General features: G+C 33.1%; 1 protein-coding gene across 1 annotated transcript in view; it reads left to right on the plus strand.

Annotated features, from left to right (window-relative positions):
• Positions 1 to 22,868, plus strand: part of Cfap47 (cilia and flagella associated protein 47) — a 290,704-nt gene that overhangs the window by 234,417 nt on the left and 33,419 nt on the right. Inside the window, exons 54-59 of the mRNA XM_045140870.1 lie at positions 3,014 to 3,125; positions 4,571 to 4,675; positions 8,099 to 8,255; positions 16,948 to 17,046; positions 19,475 to 19,634; positions 20,756 to 20,850. Coding sequence (XP_044996805.1) covers positions 3,014 to 3,125; positions 4,571 to 4,675; positions 8,099 to 8,255; positions 16,948 to 17,046; positions 19,475 to 19,634; positions 20,756 to 20,850 — 728 coding nt within the window. The remainder of the gene's footprint in view (positions 1 to 3,013; positions 3,126 to 4,570; positions 4,676 to 8,098; positions 8,256 to 16,947; positions 17,047 to 19,474; positions 19,635 to 20,755; positions 20,851 to 22,868) is intronic.

The following is a 22,868-nucleotide window of genomic DNA, read 5'->3' on the forward strand; positions in this document are numbered from 1 at the left end:
ACCATATTCCTACCATCTCTGAAGTCCTGGGATCTCCACTGCACCCCAGAGTTCATCCTCATGGCTACAATGGATTTATACACAGGGTCTCCAACCATCCTGATTCACATCATCCAGTAGCCATTTCCTAAAACCCTCAATGCATTTGCTGCCACATTTGTTATTCTGGGGGGGGGGGGGGGGCGGGAATTAAGCTGACCTTAAGCAGCAGTGAAACTCCTCAACACTCTTCTTACTGTCTGAATACAGAACATCTGTCCCAAACTTAATTGTGGTAATCCCTCAAATAATCGTTAGCGAACTGGTTTGTTGTCTCCTGCTTAAAGCTTTCATTTCTTTATGTGCCATATTCTGCTACTCTACATTTCACCATTAGTTTTAAATTCAGATTTGCTTAAGTTTTCAAGACATGGGAAGAACACAACCAGCTTCACACAAACTGCCTTTAGCCCAGTCTGAACAAAGTTCTTTTTCCTTCTTAAGCCAAGCTTTACAGTTCACAGTTCTCCATTTAGTTTTGTCAACTCATCAGAATGTTCCATCAAGCTCTACTTACAGCATTAAAACATGTCTCATAGTCCAGCCTTCAAACTCCTTCCTAATTTTTCCAGAAATCTTTTCCAAAGAACCTAAGTCCCATATATTCATGTTTCTAGCTCTAATATCCCCAATCCTCTAGTGCCATTTTTCTATTGTAGTTATCTTCATGTGTTGAGATATAACACCTGTCCAAAAGAAGTGAATGGGAGGAAAGGCTTCATTTTGGCTTATAGTCTCAAAGAGAAGCTTCATAATGGCAGAAGGAAGCCTGCAATGTTCAGAGGCTGAACATCACCTCTGTCACAGCAGGTGGAAAAACAGCAGCAGGAGCTGAACTCTGGTAGGAGGAGCTAGCTATAGCACCCCTAAGCCTACTCCTGACAACACATCTTCTTCAGAAAGTCTCCACCTCCCAATTTCCATCAGCTGTGGAGCAAACCTTTAAAACACTTGAGTTTATAGAAGCCATCTGATTCAAACTATCACAAATACAAATAACCAGTATATTGGAAGGCAGCTATGCTCACCACTATACCACCAACGCAGCACCAAGTGTATTGGTATTATGCATGACACTAGTAGACATATTAATGAATCAGAGAAATGTTACCTTTTGTGATTGACTGACATATTAATAGTTATACTAGTGATTAGCTGATCAGACAGTTAATTACTGAGCCATTGATCTGCCTCATAGATCCAGAAGTAGACCATGTTTTTGTTCCTTTCCCTTCTAAACACACACTTTCACAAATTTAATTTTTCCTCCGTATTCATTACTTCTGGAAACGTTTACATCCTCTCTATTGCTATTGCTCAGGCTTTGATTGTTTCCTACCTAGATTCCTATTCCATAATAATCAGTCACTATGCTTCATTTCCCTAATCATTGGAGTTTATTTTCAAACCAATGGTCAAATTGAGAATACCATACCTATTTAAAACATAAAAAAAATCACCACCAAAACCTACTTTATTGCTTTCAAAATGAAGCAAAATGTCTTAGCATGTTCTCATTGTTTGTAAGACCATTCCTATGTAGTATCATTTTTCAGTATCTTTCCAGCCATCATCCATATATAATGCCTTATCTATATATCTATATTTTTTCTCCCTGGAAGAGGAAATTTACTATATAATGATCCTGATTCAATACTGATTAAAACCATGATTCTTGGGGCTAAATGGATGGCTTATCAGTTAAGGCACTTGCCTGTGAAGCCTAAGGACCCAGGTTTGATTCAACAGTACCCACATAAGCCAGATACACAAAGTACATGCTTGTAGCATTCCTTTGCAGTAGCTAGAGGCTCTGGTAGACCCATCCTCTCTATTTTTCTCTCTTCTCTCTCGCTGTGTCTGCTTTCTGCTTGCAAATAAATAAATAAACATTAAAAAACAAAAAACCATGATTCTTCACAACATTAAATTTATTTTGCATCTTTATAAATTGAGACTGATGGGTACAGATCCTAGATTTTAGCTCTATTGACAAGAACAACTATACAATTCTTTCATTATAATTATATGTAGACACACTTTGGAAGAAAACTGTTTTCTCTAAATTATATTGGGAAATAAACATACACAGATTATTGCTAATTATTTACATACATATATATGTGTATGTATGTATATATTGTATTATATGTATGTATTCAATTTTGTTAATGGAAACTGGAAAAACAAGTTGAAATCAAAATACTAATACCCATATTACTTTTGAAATACATATTGTTCAGAAAAGGGTGAACTGAAAATCCTGGGGCTTGAATATCTAAATGTATGTGTAATATCAGCTTTTAAAGATTGAAAGAAATAGCCTTAATTACCCAAGTTTTTGTTTCCTGGCCATGAAAAAGTTTTAATTTAACATTTTTATTTGGCAATTTGATTTTGTTGCTTAATTCACATTGAAGTGAGACAAAGATTTAACTAGAGATTTATAAAAGTGGTATGGCACACAGTAAACATTTGAAAAACATTCTTTCTAAAATTACATATAAATGGAGTTAATGCCATGTCTTATGAAGTAATTAATCTGCTGTAGCCTAAGATGTAAATACTGAGTATATTGGAAGTAAACTTCATAATTCCACTGTGACTTCATCTTAATTTATTCAAGTGCATATATTCCAGAAACAGATATTCATGTTCCAATGTAATGCAAGTTCCAGAAGTTTAGAGACAGATGTATTGCTTTATTGCTTAATTGCTTAATTTGACTACTTGGCATAGATGGTAGATGAGTATCACTACATTATTCACTTTATTTAGTAATATAATTTTATCTGAGACTGATATGTATTTATTATGAAATTAAAGGATTGTGCCCCAGGTAGCCATACAATTATTGTGTATCAGCATATCTTGAAAGGAATGCAATTCAACCAATAATGGTGAAATGTGTGTAATTATAATATTGAATAAATTTATAAGTACTATCAAATTTATGACTTGATTTTTCCTCCAGGAATATTGTTCAGACCATTCCTTTGTATAATCCTACACACGAAACTTTAGAATTACAAGTAACAAACAGCAATCCTGAAAATTTTGTCATAGAATTTAATAGAAAATCACCGGTAAGTACATCCATAAAGTCATTAAACTGACTGCTACAAGAGCATTTTGTAATTGATCACAAGAGCAGAATACTCATGTAATTTATCAATAATTTTTTAAATTCTTATGTTAAAAATATCATGAATTTTAATCTATCAATATGTGTGATAACAATCATGTTCAATAAACTTGTTGTATTTCATTTCTCACCATTTTAACAATCAAATTTGTGAACTCCTACTTATATGATTGTTATCTCAATAGTTATATGTTTGCAAGGTCTTGAGTTGATCACTACATTTGTGTGTGCCCTTCTCCAACTCTCACCACTGTTCACAAAATCAATGTTTGTACCATTTTCATTTCTGTGTCATGACAAAGAGTAGTGTCAAGTCACTGTGATTCTCATTATTGAAACTAATTTGTACTCTTAATGTATACACTAACGCCAAAATATTGGTGGTGTCAGCTAAAGAATAAGCTTGACATAAAATGTTTATTATTACTATTTTGTGTGTTTTTTCCAAGTAGGGTCTCACACTGGCCCAGGCTGACTTGAAATTAACACTAGTCTCAGGGTGGCCTTGAACTCAATCCTACTACCTCTGCCTCCCAAGTGCTGGGATTAAAAATGTGCACAACCATAGCCAGCTAACATATTTATTATTAATAATATTTATCTATTTAATCAGGAACTGGCTTTGCTATGAATATATAAATATATAATTAAATTTGTGTTTGTATTTCATTATTGTTATCAGAGCTTATTGAGCACCACATGCTATATTTTATAAGGATTGAGTGATGCTACTACATGTCATTTTGCTTCTTCAAAACTATTTGTGAAAAAATAATAAAAAATGATTAACAGTCTTTATTCTATATTGTTGATATTAAATACTTTATTTTCCTCAGCATAACATTTTAATTTTATATGTTTACTATATTTCACTGTCTCTAAAAAGATAAACTTCATGCAGTACAAACTACCAAGCTATACCTTAAATGTGTCTATAAAAGGATCCAACTTTATTGCTCGCTAAAGGAATGTACCTTATATTGATGTGTAGAAATAGTTTATGTCTTTTTATACTGACAAAGTTACAAATTAGGTTACTAGTGAATTAACCTGTACCATAGAATGGTCAATAGGTTATTGACTGATTGACCTAAACAAATCATATATTCCATTATTAGGGAGTCTAACTTGACTTTCAAAATTAATCCTGTTTTCTTTATAAACAGTGAGCTATTCAATATAGTTGTTTTAGGGAGGATCATGGCATGATAAATATTAAATAGCATTTATCACAGCCCCTTTTATCACTATTTGTAAGGCTACTATACAGAAAGAGACCACACATTTATCACACTTATGGCATCCCTGCCTATACCAAGGACACAAAAAATGACACCTCAAGTGAAAGTATTAATACTTTTTTTTTCTTTTTCTTTTTTCATACAGCTGGTTTTACTTCCTCACTCTACCATAGAGCTATCTGTTTACTTTCATCCATCAGCACTTGGAAGAGATGGTCATGAAACTTGTATCAATTTCCACTGTACTCAGGTATGAAAAAATATCCGTGGATTGGGCTGGGAAAATGGCTCAGTGTATAAAGTCTCTTGCAGTGCAAGTCTGGCAGCCATAGTTCACTTTTCCAAAACCCATATAAAGACAATTTCAATATTAAGTGCCCATAAACCCAGCCCTCCTATTTCAAGGTAAGAGGAAGAAACAAGAAAATACTAGAAGCTCAAAGGCCAGCTAGCATGGTATATGCAGTAGTTAACAAGTAATTTTTCTTCAAACCAGGTGAAGATCAACAACTGAAGTTTTCCCCTGACCTTCACAGACTTTGACACACTTCATCCCAAGCTCTTACACATGAACACATACACATATATATACACATGCTTATCATACACACAAAATAATAAAAATATAATATTCTCTGATGAAGTCAAATACATGTGATTCAAAAATTCAAAAAAAGTACATAGATAAATTCAACTGTTACTGCTGATATCTTTTACAAATAAAACACATTCATTAAAATCATTAATTAATAAACTTTGGAAATACAATATTTATTATTAAATTCTCAACACCTAAATATATTTTTAAATCTTTAAGCCTAGAAGTTGAACATTAAATTCCTTTCCAGGTATAAACTAAAGAGGTAAAACAAGTAAGTATGAATCTCAAGCCTTTGATAAATCAGTTGAACACTGAGTATCTCCCTCTCACCTGTAACAAATCTCTAAGGGTTTAGCAATGGTTAGATTTGAACCAGTAGTTCATCTCTTGAGTTACTGGGAACAGACCCTTTCAAACTTTTCAATGTTTCTCCATAAACTTTATGAGCTTTCTTAAATGTTTTTGTCCCACAATGGTTTAGTTCCTTTTTTTTCTTAATATGTCAAATTGGCAACTTTTAAAAATAAAACCAGTTCATTGTAAAATATTAACTGAGTAAATTTACATAAACAGTATATATTGCATATGAGCAAGTATCAAAAGAAGGAATTTTTAAAATAATATCTTTATTTTTCAAAGCCTAAAGGTTTGAACTGACTCTAAAATTAAGCAAATTTGATATACATTTACATCCTTCTCTGGATTTGACTAATTAATCCTTCTGAAGTGACATTCAACTGAGTAGCTATTTAATCTAAAATCTGTTGAGGAAAATACTAATTGGTTAAATGTACACTCTCCAGTTGTGCCTCTACTGATCTGAGATTTTAATAGTTTATTATATATTTCATATGCTTCTTGTTTAGACCATGTGGATCCTAAATATTTAACTTTAGATTCTATTTGTGTTGATTTTGATTCCTGTTCTTCAAATTCTGCTTTATTCCCCCCTGGATTAACAAATTGCCCCCCACCTGGTATTATGGGGTATAAGAAATGCAGGAAAAGGAGGGTCATTAAGTTTGCAATGTGGTCTTGTATTTTGGACATTGCCATGGTCAGTGTGTCTGAATGCCTGCATGGAGACCTGGTGGGGCCATGAGGATGAATCATGGATTGCAGTGGAGACCCAGTGGAGATGCCGGGACTACAAAATGGGTGCTGAGTAAAGCTGTCAGTCCTGGATGAAGTTTTCCAGGACTGTGAGTAGCGTAGCTAGAGGGGTGGAATTGGAACTCCAGAGTCTTGTTGCTGGTTAGAATTATTGGACTTAGAGACTTGTCACTGGCTAGAGTTGTTGGACTTGTAGCTACAGAGTTTGGTGTTTGCCCTGTTTAAATCTTGTATCGCTTGAATATTTCTTTGCTATGCCCAATGCCATCTTTTTGAGTATGAATGTTTATTCTGTGCCATTATTGTTTTTTTTTGGGGGGAGGGGAATTTTTTTGTATTATGGCTCAGTTAAAAGACCTTGGATTACGAGGATGTTTGATCAATAATGGAATTGATAAAGACTATGGGAACTTTTAAAGTTGGATGAATGCATTGCATTTTATATCATGTATGGTTATGAGTTTATGGGGTTCAGGGATGGATTGTGGTGGTTTGATTCATGTGTCCCCCATAAACTTAGATGTTCTAAATGCTAGGTTCCCCAGCTGATAACATGGAAATTAAAGCCTCCTGGAGGCAATGTATTGTTAGGTATGGGCTTATAGGTGTTATAGCCAGATTCCCCATGCAAGTATGGGACACAGTAGCCTATTTCTGTTGTCTACCTGATGTTGGTAAGTGGGTGATGTCCACACTCTGTTCATGTCATTGTTTTCCTTGCCATCATGTAGCTTTCCCTCAAGACTTTAAGCCAAAGTAAACCTCTTTTTTCACCACAAGCTGCTCTTAGGTGATCTCTGCCAGCAATGCAAACCTGGCTACAACAGTTGTCATTTCCATTTTATGAAATTTCAATCCATGCTTCACTTTTACACCCAAATTGTAGATATCTTAAATTTATTTGTAATTTTCATTAAGATTTAAAAAAAAAAAACTTCTAGCAATTTTAGTACCAAATTACTTAGAGAAATTCATTTTGAGAAAATCAGAAATACAACATATTCCACTAAAAATTCTTTTAGTCTTGCATTGAAACATGCTATACATTTGAATATTGGTGTTGTGACATGAAATATTTTCTACTGTTAAAATATTGAGAATTATTCTGTATAAATTAATTGTAAAAGAAAGATATGGACACTATACACTCAGTTTGAACAACTAACGTTTCTTACCTACCAAAGTTATGTGTGTGTGTATGTTTCTACTGTAATACTTGATTAAAATTAAAAATATATTGAGATTACATCTCAACTAAGACAGAATACCAGTGATTAATAACATAAACAACAACAAACACTGATGAGGCTATGAATCAATAAAACAAATGGAATCCTTATGGACATCAGTATGGAGGTTCATCAAAATCTAAAATTACAACTACCATATAGAACCAGCCATACCACTCCTTGGTATTCATTCAAAAGATTTAAAATCTATATATCACAGATATATGTGCATGTCAAGTTTTATTGTAGCACTATCCACAATAGGTAAACAAAAATTTGCATCAATAACAGAGTGGATAAAAAAGTATATATGTATATATAATGAAAATGTTAAGCTGTATACAAGAATGAGGTTATATCATTAGAAGAGCAAAACTCATGGAATGCTAGATAATGATGTTTAATAAGTTATGTCAATCAGTCATGAATGCAACATATTATTTTTCTCATTTGTGTTGAATAGATTCTGTATGAGTATAAGAAATCATATATGCACATTTGACATGAAAATAGAAACAAAATTATCTTGGGTAATGAAAAGGGACTAAGGGACAATGAAGGGGGAAGGGAAAAGTAGCTGGGTATGGAGAATCTATGCTCAAAATATATACTTGCTTGAAAAAAATGTCCTAATATATTATACATATACAATGGAAATAATCAAATAGAATATTTTTAATCTTGAAAAGAAAGTTTTCCTAATTATGTTATGAATATTTCTTTTAAACAGTTTAAAGAGTGGCGATTTTACCTCTATGGCGTAGGACTATATCCCAAGACTATGGAAATAGAAAGAATAACCACAGTCCTTGGACTTCAGACATCTGTAATGATAAATTTTAGAAATCCCACCAGTGAAGATGTTTCCATTGACCTCATACTAACAAGTACGGTGATTTCTTAAAAATATTTTTTCATGTCCCTCGTTTAGGTTCTGATAGAAGTTGTTGCATTATAGTATGGAAATATATACAATAAATGAAGAAAACAATGAGTGGTAAAATACAATGACTAAAATTGCAGTACTTAAATATTGAATCAAAAATCAAAATTAGTTATTTGCACACCAAGTCAAGTTCTTCTAATTTTATCTTTGAATGCAAAATATAGGACTAGAGAGATTTGTCAGTGGTTAAAGGCACTTGCTTGCAAAACCTGATGGCCTGGATTTGATTCCCTAGTGCCCACTTAAGCCAGATACCCACTGAGCCCTGTGAGCTTAGTGCATGCATCTAGAGTTAGCTTAGTTAGTTCTGACACTCAGTATCATTTGCCTGTTAGAGCTTTGTTTTCTCTTGACTATTCCTTCATGTTCTTCCCATAAAATATTCTAAAAATTAAAAAGGAATGTCATCAAAATGTAAAATTCCCTTATAAGTGCTTTTCTAGTGATGTGATTATTCATTTACCAAAGGCTAATTTCAGGGAAAAGGGTTCAGCAATTTAATGTGTAAGTGACTTAGATATATGTATAAGCAAAGGAGATAATTCAGAATTGAAAAGGAGTTGAAGGAATTAAGGAGTTGAGATTCAACTGATGAGCTAAGGTTCTGAGTAAATTCATATCACAGTAGAAGAAATGGCCATGAACATGAAGAAAACATCGTCCTTTGGACAGATGGAGTAAGATACAAGAAATGTGATCATAGATATATTGACAGACAAAAGAAGCAAAGAGCAGATGTTTATAATTACATCAGTTGATGAAAGGAGAATTTTAAGATTAGAACAGTCATTTGGAATAACTTCTAGAGGGAAAGGTAGATAGAACTGACAAAAATAAAAATTTAAATGTGTCATGTTTCACTGGAATTGGAAACCATGTATTTAGACAGTCATTAAAACAGTATTTGTTAGGTTGGGATTCTCATAGTCAGAATTCACAGTTTAGGTGTACATGAAATAGATCAATGACTATTTCCAGGAAATAGAATGTTTTAGGCAGATACAGGCAAACCATTTTGTTATCAGGAGAGTGTTACATAAAAACATGTATTTTGATATAAACTTACTGATAATTATATATAAGTAGATGATATATTTTAGTGATAATACCCTCCCATTATCCTCTCTGTTTTGAGATTGAAGTATATTTAGAAATAATTCATGACATTCTAATTTTCTGCTTTATAAAAGGAAAATATAGTAAGCTTATTAATTAAAAACTTATTAATTAAACTGTGTCTTTTAATTAATATTACTGTCTTTGGTAAATGTTCAGGTACTCTTCTCCTTTCAGCCTGATGAGATTTGGAACAAGAAAACCCACTGAGCCCTGTGAGCTTAGCTCTTTTCTCCTTCTACATCTCATCTGTGATAAAGATCTTTCCTCTTCTTGTCCCTTTTGTTCACTGTTCTATGTGTCATCTCTGTATCTTCTTTGATTATATTTCTTGGTGATTAATTCTCATGTGTGTGTGTGTGTGTGTGTGTGTGTGTGTGTGTGTGTGTATACATATACTTACCCCTGAAGATGTTACAAAATTCCTATGCAGAAGTTAATAGCAAGATTCATAATATAATATCTAGACATTTGCTTCTCAAATAAAGGATTTTACTGCATTATTTGTCCTCCCCTTCACACTTCTCCTCTCCGTCTTCTCTTCATCTCACAAATGGTGGCTTCTCCTAGTACATTTCAAGATAGCTTTTGCCTACCTTTATTTAATGATCATTGTGGGCAGGATGTATTCACTCATATATAAAATAGACAAAGTGGTGCTTGGATGAAATACTAAAATTCCTAGAACTAGAGGCAAAATTCAGGAGAAATAAAATGTCAGAGATTATTAATATCAGAAACAGCATTATTTCTGATAGAAGCAATGAAAATAGTAATAAAATATTAGAAAAAAGATAGGAGTTAGGCAATCTACAAGTTTGATGAGCATCAAATTCCACGAAACCCTGCTTTCTTATAATTTTGAATGATATATACATATCTCCATCTAGGATGCAGAGTGAGGAAGGAAAGGAAGGAGGGAGGAAAAGATAGGAAGAGAGACAGAGAAGAAATAGTAAATATGTCAAAATGTTGTAAAGCTACTACATACTATGATGACTAATTCATGTTTTATCATCTAGGTTGTGAAATTTCTCAAAAGATCTCCTGTGCTTTGTATGATTATAAATTAAACTGGATTTAGAAAGACTTGTGGACTATGATATTGATTGGGAGGGTAGATTAAAGTTGAGAAGCAAAGCTCCAGGAGGTTTAAGCCAGTGATAGTGGAAAATTCTATGACCAAAGAAAACATGAAAGCAATGTATTCCTCAAATTTCCCCTAAGTTATAAGATAGCATCCATTTATTTAGAAAACATAATGAAGATTCTATGCTTCCTGACTACATTTCTTAACAAATAACCTTAATATGCTATGTAAATACATATTTTTATAGCTTGTTCATATTTTAAATATAATTTTATTTATTTGAGAGAGAGAAAGAGCGAGGGAGAGAGAGAGAGAGAATGGGCGTGCCAGGGCCTCCAGCCACTATGAAAAAACTCCAGACACATGTGCCTCCTTGTGTATCTGGCTTACATGGGTCCTGGAGAATTGAAGTAGGATCCTTTGGCTTTGCAGCCAAACACCTTAACTGCTAAGCCATATCTCCAGCTCTTGTTCATATTCTTGATTAATTTTATATAATGAATCAGTATTAAAAAATATCTGCATTTAGATTATGCCATGCTAAAAATAGCTGTGTTATTTGAAGCAGAAATTTAAGAACTTGGTCATATAGTGTTCTGTTCATGACAGCCAATACAATGGTTTCCTAAGGAGAATTTTGGTCCTATTTACAGAGCCTTATTTTGTGAGTGTTTTGTCTTTATCTCAACCAAAATCCTCACAATTTACACAGATGATAATGTGACTTTGAGTCAATTTTTGTCAAGGTATTTGGTTCTCTTGGAATTGAATAGTTGATATAGAGTTAATGTTTCAATCAGTGTATACACAGTACTTAAAAATTATTAAAATACATACATGAATAACAGTTTACTAAGCACTTCATTTGCAATTTCTTTAAGTTGTCCTAGGGCAACAAATATAGGGTTCATACTCACCTGGGCTGTCTTCTAATTGTCAATAGCTTAATCTTTCTTTCTGGGTGTTACCTATGGCTGCAAGAGCCAATTCTGCCCAGTAATAGAAGGCTGGATATGAGACTGAGTTAACTTTTCCTCAACTTATTTATAACAATGTGTGAGATTAATATTATAGTCCCCATTCCTTTGAATGCTGTATTGCTGAGTTGTGTGCTCTATACCAATTCTGGACTCCTTATCTGCCTTACATCTTATTTGCCCACAACATTAACTTATAAAACAATATATCATCCACTTAGGTTCTTGCATTTTTTTTTGGTCTCACTTATATGCTCTTCATATGGTATTTCCTGAGATCACTTCCAAAGTAACACTTTCTAAAGAAACTCTAAAACAAGAGCCTTCTGAAATAGGCATTACATTCGCTTTTGCATTGTATATATTCATATGTGTATGAGTATGTGTGTATGTACAAGTATTACAGTATGGGTGCATGTGTGTGTATGCATGCATGTATGTGCATATTCATGTAGAGGCAAGGAGACAACCTCAATTGTCATTCATTGGGTGTCATCTTCCTTCTTCTGTTAGACAATGCCTCTTATTACCCAGGTACTCACCATATAGGATTGGCTGGTTGTTGAGCTAGCCCTAGGTATCTTCCTGTCTCTGCTTTCTCAATATGAAATTATCAACATGCAGTACCACACTTTACCAGCTGAGCTATCACCTTAGTTGTATATCAGTTTAGATGAGAAAATTGAGGAACAAAGAAGGTTAACAACTTGTTCATGATCATGAAATCATTCAGAAACCTAAATGAAGAAATTGAGATGAAAACCTAAGTCTGAGGAGGAGATTTGGTATAGCGGTTAAGGTGCTTGACTACGAATCCTAAGGATCAAGGTTCAACTCCGCAGAAATCACATAAACCAGATGCACATTGTGATGCATGTGTCTGGAGTTCCTTTGTAGTGGCTAGAGACCCCAACATGTCCATTGTCTCTCTTTCTCTAATAAATAAATTAAATAAAAAGAAAATGTATTCTAAAAAAAATAAGCCTGCAAAAAAAGACCTCTGAAGAACTTTGCACATAACTTTTCAACAGGCAGAAAATTTCTCACTCACCTCATTATACAGAAGGAACAGCTTGATTGATGAAATAGAGGAGAAGAAAAGACTTAGAGGTTTCCTTTCTTTGAGAACTCTGTACCTGAACTATTATGTACCTCCCAACAACCATACTAATACTTCCAATGAACCACTACATTCTATTGTCTTGCCACATAGTTTTCACATCAGATGACATAAAAACAACATGATTTGTAGAAGGAGACATTATTAAGGATTTCTTGGAGCATTATACAACTTTATATGAAATAGTTGAGAGAACTTTATAATTATTAGTATCAAGAATTGCAATTACATTTTGAGTTCATTTTACCCAGAATTATCTGGTACTTCATTTTTCTTCTATGTGCTAGCTGCATTTTGGAAAAAAAAATGTATATTGCAAAAGCTTATTGACAACAAATTAAATGTCCATGCTATATTTCATACATGATTACTACTAGAATTCTAAAAATAACTTTTTGTGTTTCATCAGTATGTAATACTCTTAAAATTATAACAAATGAGGCCATAAATGCACATATGTACCCAAAATGATAATAATTTCAATATTTCAGTGTTTTATTGCTATAGAAAGAACATTTTCCTTGACACTCTAAATGCTTAATATTAGACTATAACTCTAAATTTCTTATGGACTTCTCTTAACTCGATTTAGAAACAGTTATCTCTAGGCAAGGAGATATAGAAACAATTACAGGAACAAAGCAAGCTTGTGAATGAGTTTTCAGTTGAATATTATACACAGCAAGATGTAGAGATTATCAGAGGAGTCCATGTCAACTTTAAAAGGATAATAAGGGCTGGGTAGATGGAATAGTAGTTAAGGCATTTGCCTTATAATCATGACTGTTCTTGATCTTCAAATTAACTGCTGGAGATAACTATTCTTTTTTATATAAGAATCAATTCTCAGACTAAGAAATTCTTCAAATCCATACAATGAATAAATGTGATAGGGTCTTGAACTATGTCTACATATCTTGAGACATACCTAAATGTCAATATAAGTTACCTTCTCATAGGTAGCCCTTACATATTCCAGTGATAAGGTTCTAAATAATGATATTTACCACTTTCTTTCTATCATTGTATAGCAGGGAAAGACGCTTCCCTTCCTCCTATGAAAGGCAATTTGGCAATAAATATTCCTTACTACTTTCTCATTTTCTCAGATCTACTATTTTCTCTTTTTATCATTCTACCATGGCTTCACTTGATCCATACATGTTGAGTTCTGTCTGGGTCTTGTTTATTCTAGATACATAGCCTTGCTCTATGACTGTTGCCATGGACTCAACTGTCACAGTCATCTCTCATCAGTAATTATACATAGTTCTAAAACCCTTTCTCTCAAATGTCTACCCTTCTGACAATAAAAGTGAAGAAAAGGAGAGTATCCATGAGTGGTAACCAAGGATCTGTGTTGAAACATTAGAAATTAGGGACTAATGTATATAATACTACAATTTAATAATATAGCTCCTATAACTATATAACAGACTTGTTCATATATGAGCTTGTTAATATCAGCAGTAACTTTCTTAGTGTCATTTTACATGTTAATATTACTAAATTGGCATAGTTAGTTATCAAATATTGAGCATCTATTTTCAGCTGAAAGCTACTGGAATCACATTTCAAAACTATCTCCTGGTGATTTGCATTCTCCTTTCTTATCTTATATCTCGTTTTCCCCTGTCATTCCCTTTCTCCATGCACTCCTCAGAGAGACCCAGATTTTCTGTGTGGCATTTAACTGCAGTGTCTTTATGTTCACATCTGCTTTGTGGAGTAGATGAAAAATAGAAAGTCCAAGCATTGGGCATGTACTTGTGAAAGCTTATTCTAGGCCTCTCAACTCTTCATTGTCTTCCTCCCCTTTTGTGGATTATAGGATTAAGAAATTCTTTAGGGTTGGAGAGATGGCACAATTGTTATGGTGCATGCCTGCAAAGCCTAAGGACCTGGGTTTAATTCCCTGGAACCCACATAAAGCCAAATGTACGAGGTGGTGCATGCATCTGGAGTTCGTTTGCAGTACATAGAGGCCATGGCAGGTTGTTCTCAATCTTTCTCTCTCTCTCTCTCTCTCTCTTGCTCCTTGTTTCTCTACCTCTCAAATAAATGAATATGTACAAAAATGAAATTGAAAACTATCTCCTATTTGAAGCACATGTACACAAAATTACGTCTGATTTTGTATGGTGTTCTGTATATGAAAATTCAGTATGGATTATTTATCTAAAATAATACAAATTATATGTATCAATAATTGATGGATACAAACTAGCTGGTTTGATTATTTTTCCACTATAGTAGCTGTGGAATGAAGATCATGTCCTTTTTGTAAACTTAATTTAAACTTAAATAAAATGATAGTGACTTGCTTAAAATGGTCAAATGAAATTGGATTCTGTTTTAGGCGATAACCATTACAGATAAAATAACAATCATGGTAAAGCTATATACAGTAATTATCATAATGTACCTTACATAATGTCAATTTCCCTTTTCAGCTGATTAATGTCAATCATGTATAGTAAAGAGTTCTTGTTCACTTGGGGGTAATTATGTCCAAGGTGTTTACCAGCAGTAATGAAGTATAAATAGATCATAGTTATAATAAATTGATCACACTTAGGGAACATTGCATAGAAATACTCAGTATATTTTATTTTGTATCATAGACTTAGGTTATGTGACTGTTGCCCTGACAGGACCTCAGAACCTTATATAAAATGCATTCATACCTGAATAAATATTTATATTAAATATGTAGTAATCATTTCAGTTTGTCAGTTGGAGTGAGCATGACTTTGGACCTAAAAAGAGGTAAACAAGTGTAAGAAAAATCTCTATACATAAAAATTGATCCCAAAGTCAGAAATTGAATTTTTTGTATATCTGAATAAATAAATACATAAATAAATGGTATTAGGAGATTTAGTAAGTATGACAAAGGGCATTATGGTATCAAAGCTTGATGCATCATTTTAACTGTATTAGCTTATCTTTGCTTTGCTTATTTTGTAATATTGAATGCAAGACAAAGAATTATTACATCCACTTTTAGATGAATAATCCAAGATTCTATTTTCTTATTACTTCTTTATTTTTAGACACTGCTTACATTTATATTTTTTAAACCACACTGTTTTTCTAATTTATTAGATCTAAGGTAAGGCCCTACTATCTCATGCTATTCTAATGCAAGTTATCAGAATGATGCAGTTTGTAAAATCACTTATCTCTATACAATCAACTCAAAAAATTTTTTCATTAAGAACATACTCTATATGGATACATCATGGGTTGGTACCATCATTTCCCTCCTCCCTGCCCACACTCCACTGAGGGCTATTCTCAGTGGGTTTGCTGGTATTCACCATGGAGTTATAGGTTATAAACAGTTAGAGTAGCAGTCAGTCACTGTGGGGAGGGCTATGTCTCTGGATATGCCTTCCTACCCTGTTGCTCTTACATTATTTCTGCCCCCTTTTCTGCAAACTTCCTTGAGCTTTTGTGGGTGTGGTTTAAATGTACTTTAGTTTTGAGTTCTCAGCAGCTTCTGGACTTCATCTTTGGTAGTTTTGAGTATCCTTAGTGTCTAATGCCATCACCCTGACACAGGTTGTCAGTCTCACTATGGAAGTTGCCCTCTTGCTCATCTAGCTAATTCCTCTATGGTTTCAACTGGACCATACCTAATATGCCAGGGGTGGCTCATCTCATCATGGGGCATCAGAGTCAGCTACTTGTCTTTTTGATACATTTTAATTTTTCTCTGTTTTTGCTGCTTTATGTAAAAGAAAAAAAAGATTCTAATTGTGCTATTAATAAATATTTTCAGCATTCCCTTTAAAATTTGTTTATTGGCTTTTGATCATCACATAAATTTGTTTCATATTATAGACAGCTAATAAGTATATGTTTGCTTTCATTGGTTTAACTTTATATTTAATGTTTCTTAGATGTTATATATTTATGTGTATGTATATATTATGTCCTAAAATGCATTTCAGATGGTGGTAGGCTAGATATGATCTCTGTTATTTGAATAGGTAAAATTAAAATTTCCAGATTTCATGAGTGGATTTTAAAATACTTTTAATATTGTAGAAATAAACATTTATAGTGTTAGATATGTTCTTCAAAATTTGTCACTTAATTTTCATGTGAAAACATCCTTCAATTGAGCTGGTGATGTTCAATGAAAGAGCACTTGCTGAGCATGTGCACAATCCTGGGTTGAACCCTCAGTACTACCAGAATATCTTTTGAAAAATGTTTATCTAAGCTTCCTTTTAAAGTATAGTATTCAATCTATTTCTATTTACACTGAAGTTTTGTTTTCCCTTGAATGTAGAATTAATATCTCCTTTTTCTTAATTAGATAAGGAACAACCCAAGAATATTGTAATTGACCATTGCTGGGATACCTTCCTCTCTGAACATCCAGCCTTCCGGTTTAGTTGTCTGCATCGTACACACGGTACAGGATGTCTACCATATATTGTGTGATTCTTTATGCTACTACTTAAAGTTGATTTTCATATCTATTGCCTTGCTTAATATTTTAAATAACCTAAACTATTTTTTAAGATTTGAAAGAAGTATTAGTAAGTCAACAAAATCATGGATAGTATAATCTTTATGTATGTTTATTACATTTGTACTGTTTTTGTTTAATAGCATATAAGGGATATTTGTCAAATATTTTCTTTTTAAGGGCATTTTTATCAGACTAGATCTTACTGTATTACCCAAATTGGCCTTGAATTCCTAGGCTTAAATAATTTTTCTGTATCTTATTTTTGAAAGTTTCAGTGTTCAAATATACCACTTAATACAGGGTACATGAATCATGGAAATATTTAGAACATTACAAATAGCTAGGTTGTTAAAAGCACCCAAATTTACAAAAAGAGGAATTGCATTTTTGCATATCTGCAAACTTTATTACAAACTTTGCACATATTTCTTTTATATACTGATCCTCCCTATGCAATAATTATTAGAAAGAAGTCAATGTCATAAAAGGCTGTATAAAAATCTAACATTTGGGCCACGTGTGGTGGCTCATGCCTTTAATCCCATCACTCGAGGGGCAGAAGTAGGAGGATTTCCATGAGTTCAAGGCCACCCTGAGACTACATGGTGAATCCCAGGTCATCCTGGGCCAGAGTAAGACCCTACCTAGAAAAACCAAAAAAAAAAAAAAAAAGTTTGGGCTAATGATATAGTTCAGTGATATAATTAGTGTGTAACTGTATTAGAAAGGCCCCAGTTTTACCTTTTATTGACAATTTCCATAATTATAAACAATAACCCATGGTAATTCTCTCCCTCCCCCCACTTTCCCCTTTGAAACTCCACTCTTTATCCATACCCTTTCCCCTCTCAATCAATCTCCCTTTTATTTTAATGTCATATTTTCCTCCTATTATGATGGTCTTATGTTGGTAGTGTCAGGTACTATGAGGTCATGGATATCCAGGCCATTTTGTGTTTGGAGGAGAACTTTATGTTAATAGTACACTATAATTGTCTGATTCAAAATGGCAATGATTTTTATCAGATTTCTAACAGGGATTATTTTTAAAGGAGTGTAATCAGTTATCCCTGCTATGTTGAAAGTAAGTTGGTACTCTTCAAAATAAAAGTAGACACCCATTTACATGGGAACCCATACTGTTTAAAAGTGTTGATATATCACCATCCTTCAATAGTTTTATGTTGTTCAATAGATGTTTTTTTTTTTTTTCCCAAAGCATGATCTCATAACAATATGTTTCTGGATTCCATAGGTGCTTCTCACACATGCATCCTTCTGAGTCCTATTTATATCAAATAAATCATTATCTTTTGAGTTTGGCTTCAGTAGGCTCCATTTCATGACAACTTTTAAGTGGTTATAATCAGAACACTAGAAAATAATTTGACTTTTTTTGCCTTCTGAATTTTATAGCTAGGAACTGAGCCCCTGAGCCCACTTTTATGTGTACATTTTTTTTAACTCGCCCCGTGGATAAACAGATTTTACTGATAGGGCTCCAAGCTAAGACCTGGTCATATTGTGGTCTAAAAATATATAAGGAACTAAAAGGTCAAAAATTATGGTATGCATATATTATACTACTCTCACTTTTGGTTACAGAAGCTTCTCTTTTCAGATGGTGGTGACCTCTTGGATGACTCAAAAGGCACCATAGTGTTGAGAAGAAGTGACAGAGAAGTGCTCACCACTTCACATCTCTATCACACCTTCTAAGGCTCAGGATCCATTGCAGAAGAGGTGGCAGGAAGAATATAAGAGCCAAAGGAAGGATAGGACTCCTTATAGTGCACTTTTCCAGACACAAAATATATATACATGACCTCACAGTGCCTGACACTACCTACAGAAGACCCTTATAATAGGAGGAAAAGATGATGACAACAAAATAAAAGAGAGACTGATTGAGAGGGATAGGGATATGATGACGAGTGGAGTTGTGAAAGGGAAAGTGAGGGGGAGGGAATTATGGTTTATTGTCTATAATTATGGAGATTTTCAATAATAAAAAAGTGTATGTTTCCACTATAAAGCTGTTATACTCTCTTCACTCAAAAATGAAGTAATATTTGCAAAAACACATGTGCTTTCTGGTTCTTTTATCACTCTAATCTTAGCCACCACTTAAAAAATTTTGTAAGCTTATAGACTCTTCAAGAAAAACTTCTTACTTTAGGATATAATTTATTTTTTAATAGAGTTGATGATATTTGAGGAAAAATAGTGAAATATATTTATAATATAACATAATTTACTTTGTGTCAAGAAGTAATTTTTTTAAAGTTAATAACCAAGAAAAAAATTTAGTGTTTATGCTATACTACAAATATTTGTGAATTTTAAAATTATCTTTCATGTTTTATAGGAGTTGTGGTAGCTCCTAAAGCAAATCATGATATCTCAGTTATATTTATGCCCAGTATGATGACATTATACAAAACACTGGTGATTGTTAAAGTGAAGAGAGCAAATAAGAAAACCTGGCCTATTGACAATTTTGATGAACTGACTACAGAGACTAAAAGGTAATATTTCAATAAGCACATTGAAGGATGATGTTTTGTGTTTTTATTGGCAATAATATGTTTCTTTGATATGTGGTACATATACAACATAAAGCTCATAGTTTTATATTATCTCAACTAATGCAATTTATATGTTCAGAGAAGCAAAATGTATTTGTTCAATATACATAACAGAACATGCTTATTTGAAGAGTAATTAATGAGATAAATACTCAGTACTATCAACTATTCAGGGTGATATAATCAAAGTGTCTCCTTTTTGACTGGAAATATACTGCTATGACAAGAAATAATATCTTGAGGTTAACCTAGGACTTATCATTCTAACACTTACCAAGTGACGTTGTACCATACTGATGAAACTGCTCTACCTAGGGGCTATTGTACAATTGTTAGAATTAAGGTATCTTCTATTCTCAGCTTAGATGAAATTTAAGCACATTCCAATAACACTGAAAATTTTAAATGTTTTCTATTGTCTTATAGTTTAAATAATGGTCTACAAACTTTAATAAAAACAGATTGCTAATTTTTCATACTTTTACGTATTTCTTCCCACATTTTAAATATGATCCAGTTATCTATTTTGTAGTTTGCCATACATTTCATCACTCTTAGAGTTACAACTAGTTACATAAATTATGGGTACCAGTGGAAAATTAGAACAAAAAGACCCTTGTAAAAGTTATCAAGAATTTTAAGATATTTGTGGTAGTACATTAAAAAAAGTGTGGAATTCTTGAAAATGTGAGTTCTTAGGCACAAGTTACATGTACAACTCATCCTCTGTTAAACACACTTCAACCAGAAAATCCCCTCTTCAACAGTGATGAAGGTAAAGAGCAGTAGAAGAAAGTACCAACCATTCACTCTGACCACCATACAGATGTGGACACATGTGTGCACGTACACACACACACACACACACACACACACACACACACACGCACCCATACATATATACATATATACATATATACATATATACATATATACATATATACATATATACATATACATATACATATATAAACATCCAAAAATACCATTAGATTAATAAGGAATAGAACCATTTGAGCAAATAAGTATTTTCTTTTTGTTAACTCTTAACATTTTATTAGAATTATGGGAGCAGACTGTGAGGAAATCCAAGCACTACACTGGATATATCCTATTATTGGACTTCCACAGGCGCCACTCCCAAAAAGTCCTCCAGGTATGTTTGTTTTATACAGAAAAAAACAGAACTCTAAGAGAATGTAGCCATCCTCTACCCCATCTTTTATTCATATACTTATATTAATATACATATATGAATTTAAACTTCTACAGCAAGTAAGTTGTGAGGAACCATAGTGGTGATAGTGTTTCAACATTACTCTTTCTCAACAGAGTCTAATAACTTTTTCTATAATACCACCCCACTTAGTATTAATGCCCTGTTTGGGAAACACAAATAACAACTCAGGTTGAAATTAAATTAACTTCAGACCCCTTTATAGAAGAGTCTAACACTAGATTTATAAGATTCCTTGGTGCATTTTCCCTGAGGTCAATTTTAATCATATTTCAGTTTCTGTGAAATTCAGTCTTATATGAAGTGTTCTGTGATAACGCTGATTCATTTTTAGTTTTCCCAGAAACAAAACAAACTTTATGCCAGATCTATCCGGATTGTTCCATAGTTATCATGGAGATTTACTTGGCTAAGATAGTATAATATCCCTGTGCTTTCAAAGCCTTTATTTTTCTCAATGACCACATTTGCTCCCATTTCCCCAGGCTTTTCGCTAGTTTCTATATGTTCTCATTCCATAATATTCTTTTCACTTTTTCTATATACCTTCATTTTTCTGACTTTCAGGACAGTGTCAACTTATGAAAAGAAACTAAGTTTAAATAACCATGTAAAATGTTAGGTTCTCATTCATTCATTCCAGTCTAGGCATAGTTCTTAATAACTAACATGCATTGTATTGCTCTTCAAAGCAAAGAGCTATTTTTGAATTGCCATTTTGAGAAATTCAGATGTATATTTTAAAATTCATAAAAGTTAACTTTTTCTATAACCAGTAATAATTATTTCAAACAAGAAATTAGATTTCTGCCGGGCGTGGTGGCACACGCCTTTAATCCCAGCACTCAGGAGGTAGAGGTAGGAGGATTGTCGTGAATTTGAGGCCACCCTGATACTACATAGTGAATTCCAGGTCAGCCTGGGCTACAGCAAGACCCTACCTCGAAAAACCAAAAAAAAAAAAAAAAAAAAAAAAAGAAGGAAGAAGAAGAAGAAGAAGAAAAGAAATTATATTTCCAAGCCAAGTATGTAGCTCTAGCATATGAGTGGTCCTGGGTTCCATCATAAGCAAAACAAAATGCTCTGCTCTAATTACACTTTGAAAGAAGTTGGGCTAGTAAACAAAGCATCTACCAAAACATGCTAGCACTCTTATAAAGGCCAAGAGTAAATATTCCCTTACGGACAGATAATTCACTGCTATTCCTGTTCAACTACATACCTATAAAAGTTTCTTACGTGTAAACTTAGGATGATTTTTCTGATTTATGAGCTGACATTTTATTTTGTGAATTTGTATTTATTTACTGTCTACTGGAACAGAAAAATGGAAAATCTCTTCACTAACAATTATACTTTAAACCCAGTGAAAGCTGAATCCATTGTGATAGATTGAGCTCTAATTTCTGAAAGACTTAGAGGGCAAGATCAATGACATTACAACAGCTGAATGTTGTTATCACTAATTTAAAAGTTGGCCAAAGGTGCCCAGCTAGCTCAGTCAGTAGAGCATGAGACTCTTAAAAGTTAATGCATTAAGATTGAAACTAATTATAACACAAAAATGTTATTCATTTCCCCTGGCCATTTACCTCTTTTAAATTCTAACTTATCATTATTTAATATACATGTTTTCCAAGGTAGGATATTTCTCTATCCCAGGCTGACCTAGGATTCACTATGTACTCCCATACTGGCTTCAAACTCATAGTGATTCTCCTCCCTCTACCTCCTGAGTTCTGGGATTAAAGATGTGCACCACCAGGCCCAATTCATTTTATATGTGGATTATAAGCAGTGACTTTTCAGTATAAATGCATAATTTTGGTGAAAATTAACTTGTAATAATTTTATATTACAATATATGTATTATGAAAGATATATATCTAAGAACATCAATTAATCTTGTAGTTGCTATAGATATGTTATTATTGATA

This window comes from Jaculus jaculus, chromosome X (genome assembly GCF_020740685.1).
Source record: "Jaculus jaculus isolate mJacJac1 chromosome X, mJacJac1.mat.Y.cur, whole genome shotgun sequence".
NCBI lineage: Eukaryota > Metazoa > Chordata > Mammalia > Rodentia > Dipodidae > Jaculus > Jaculus jaculus.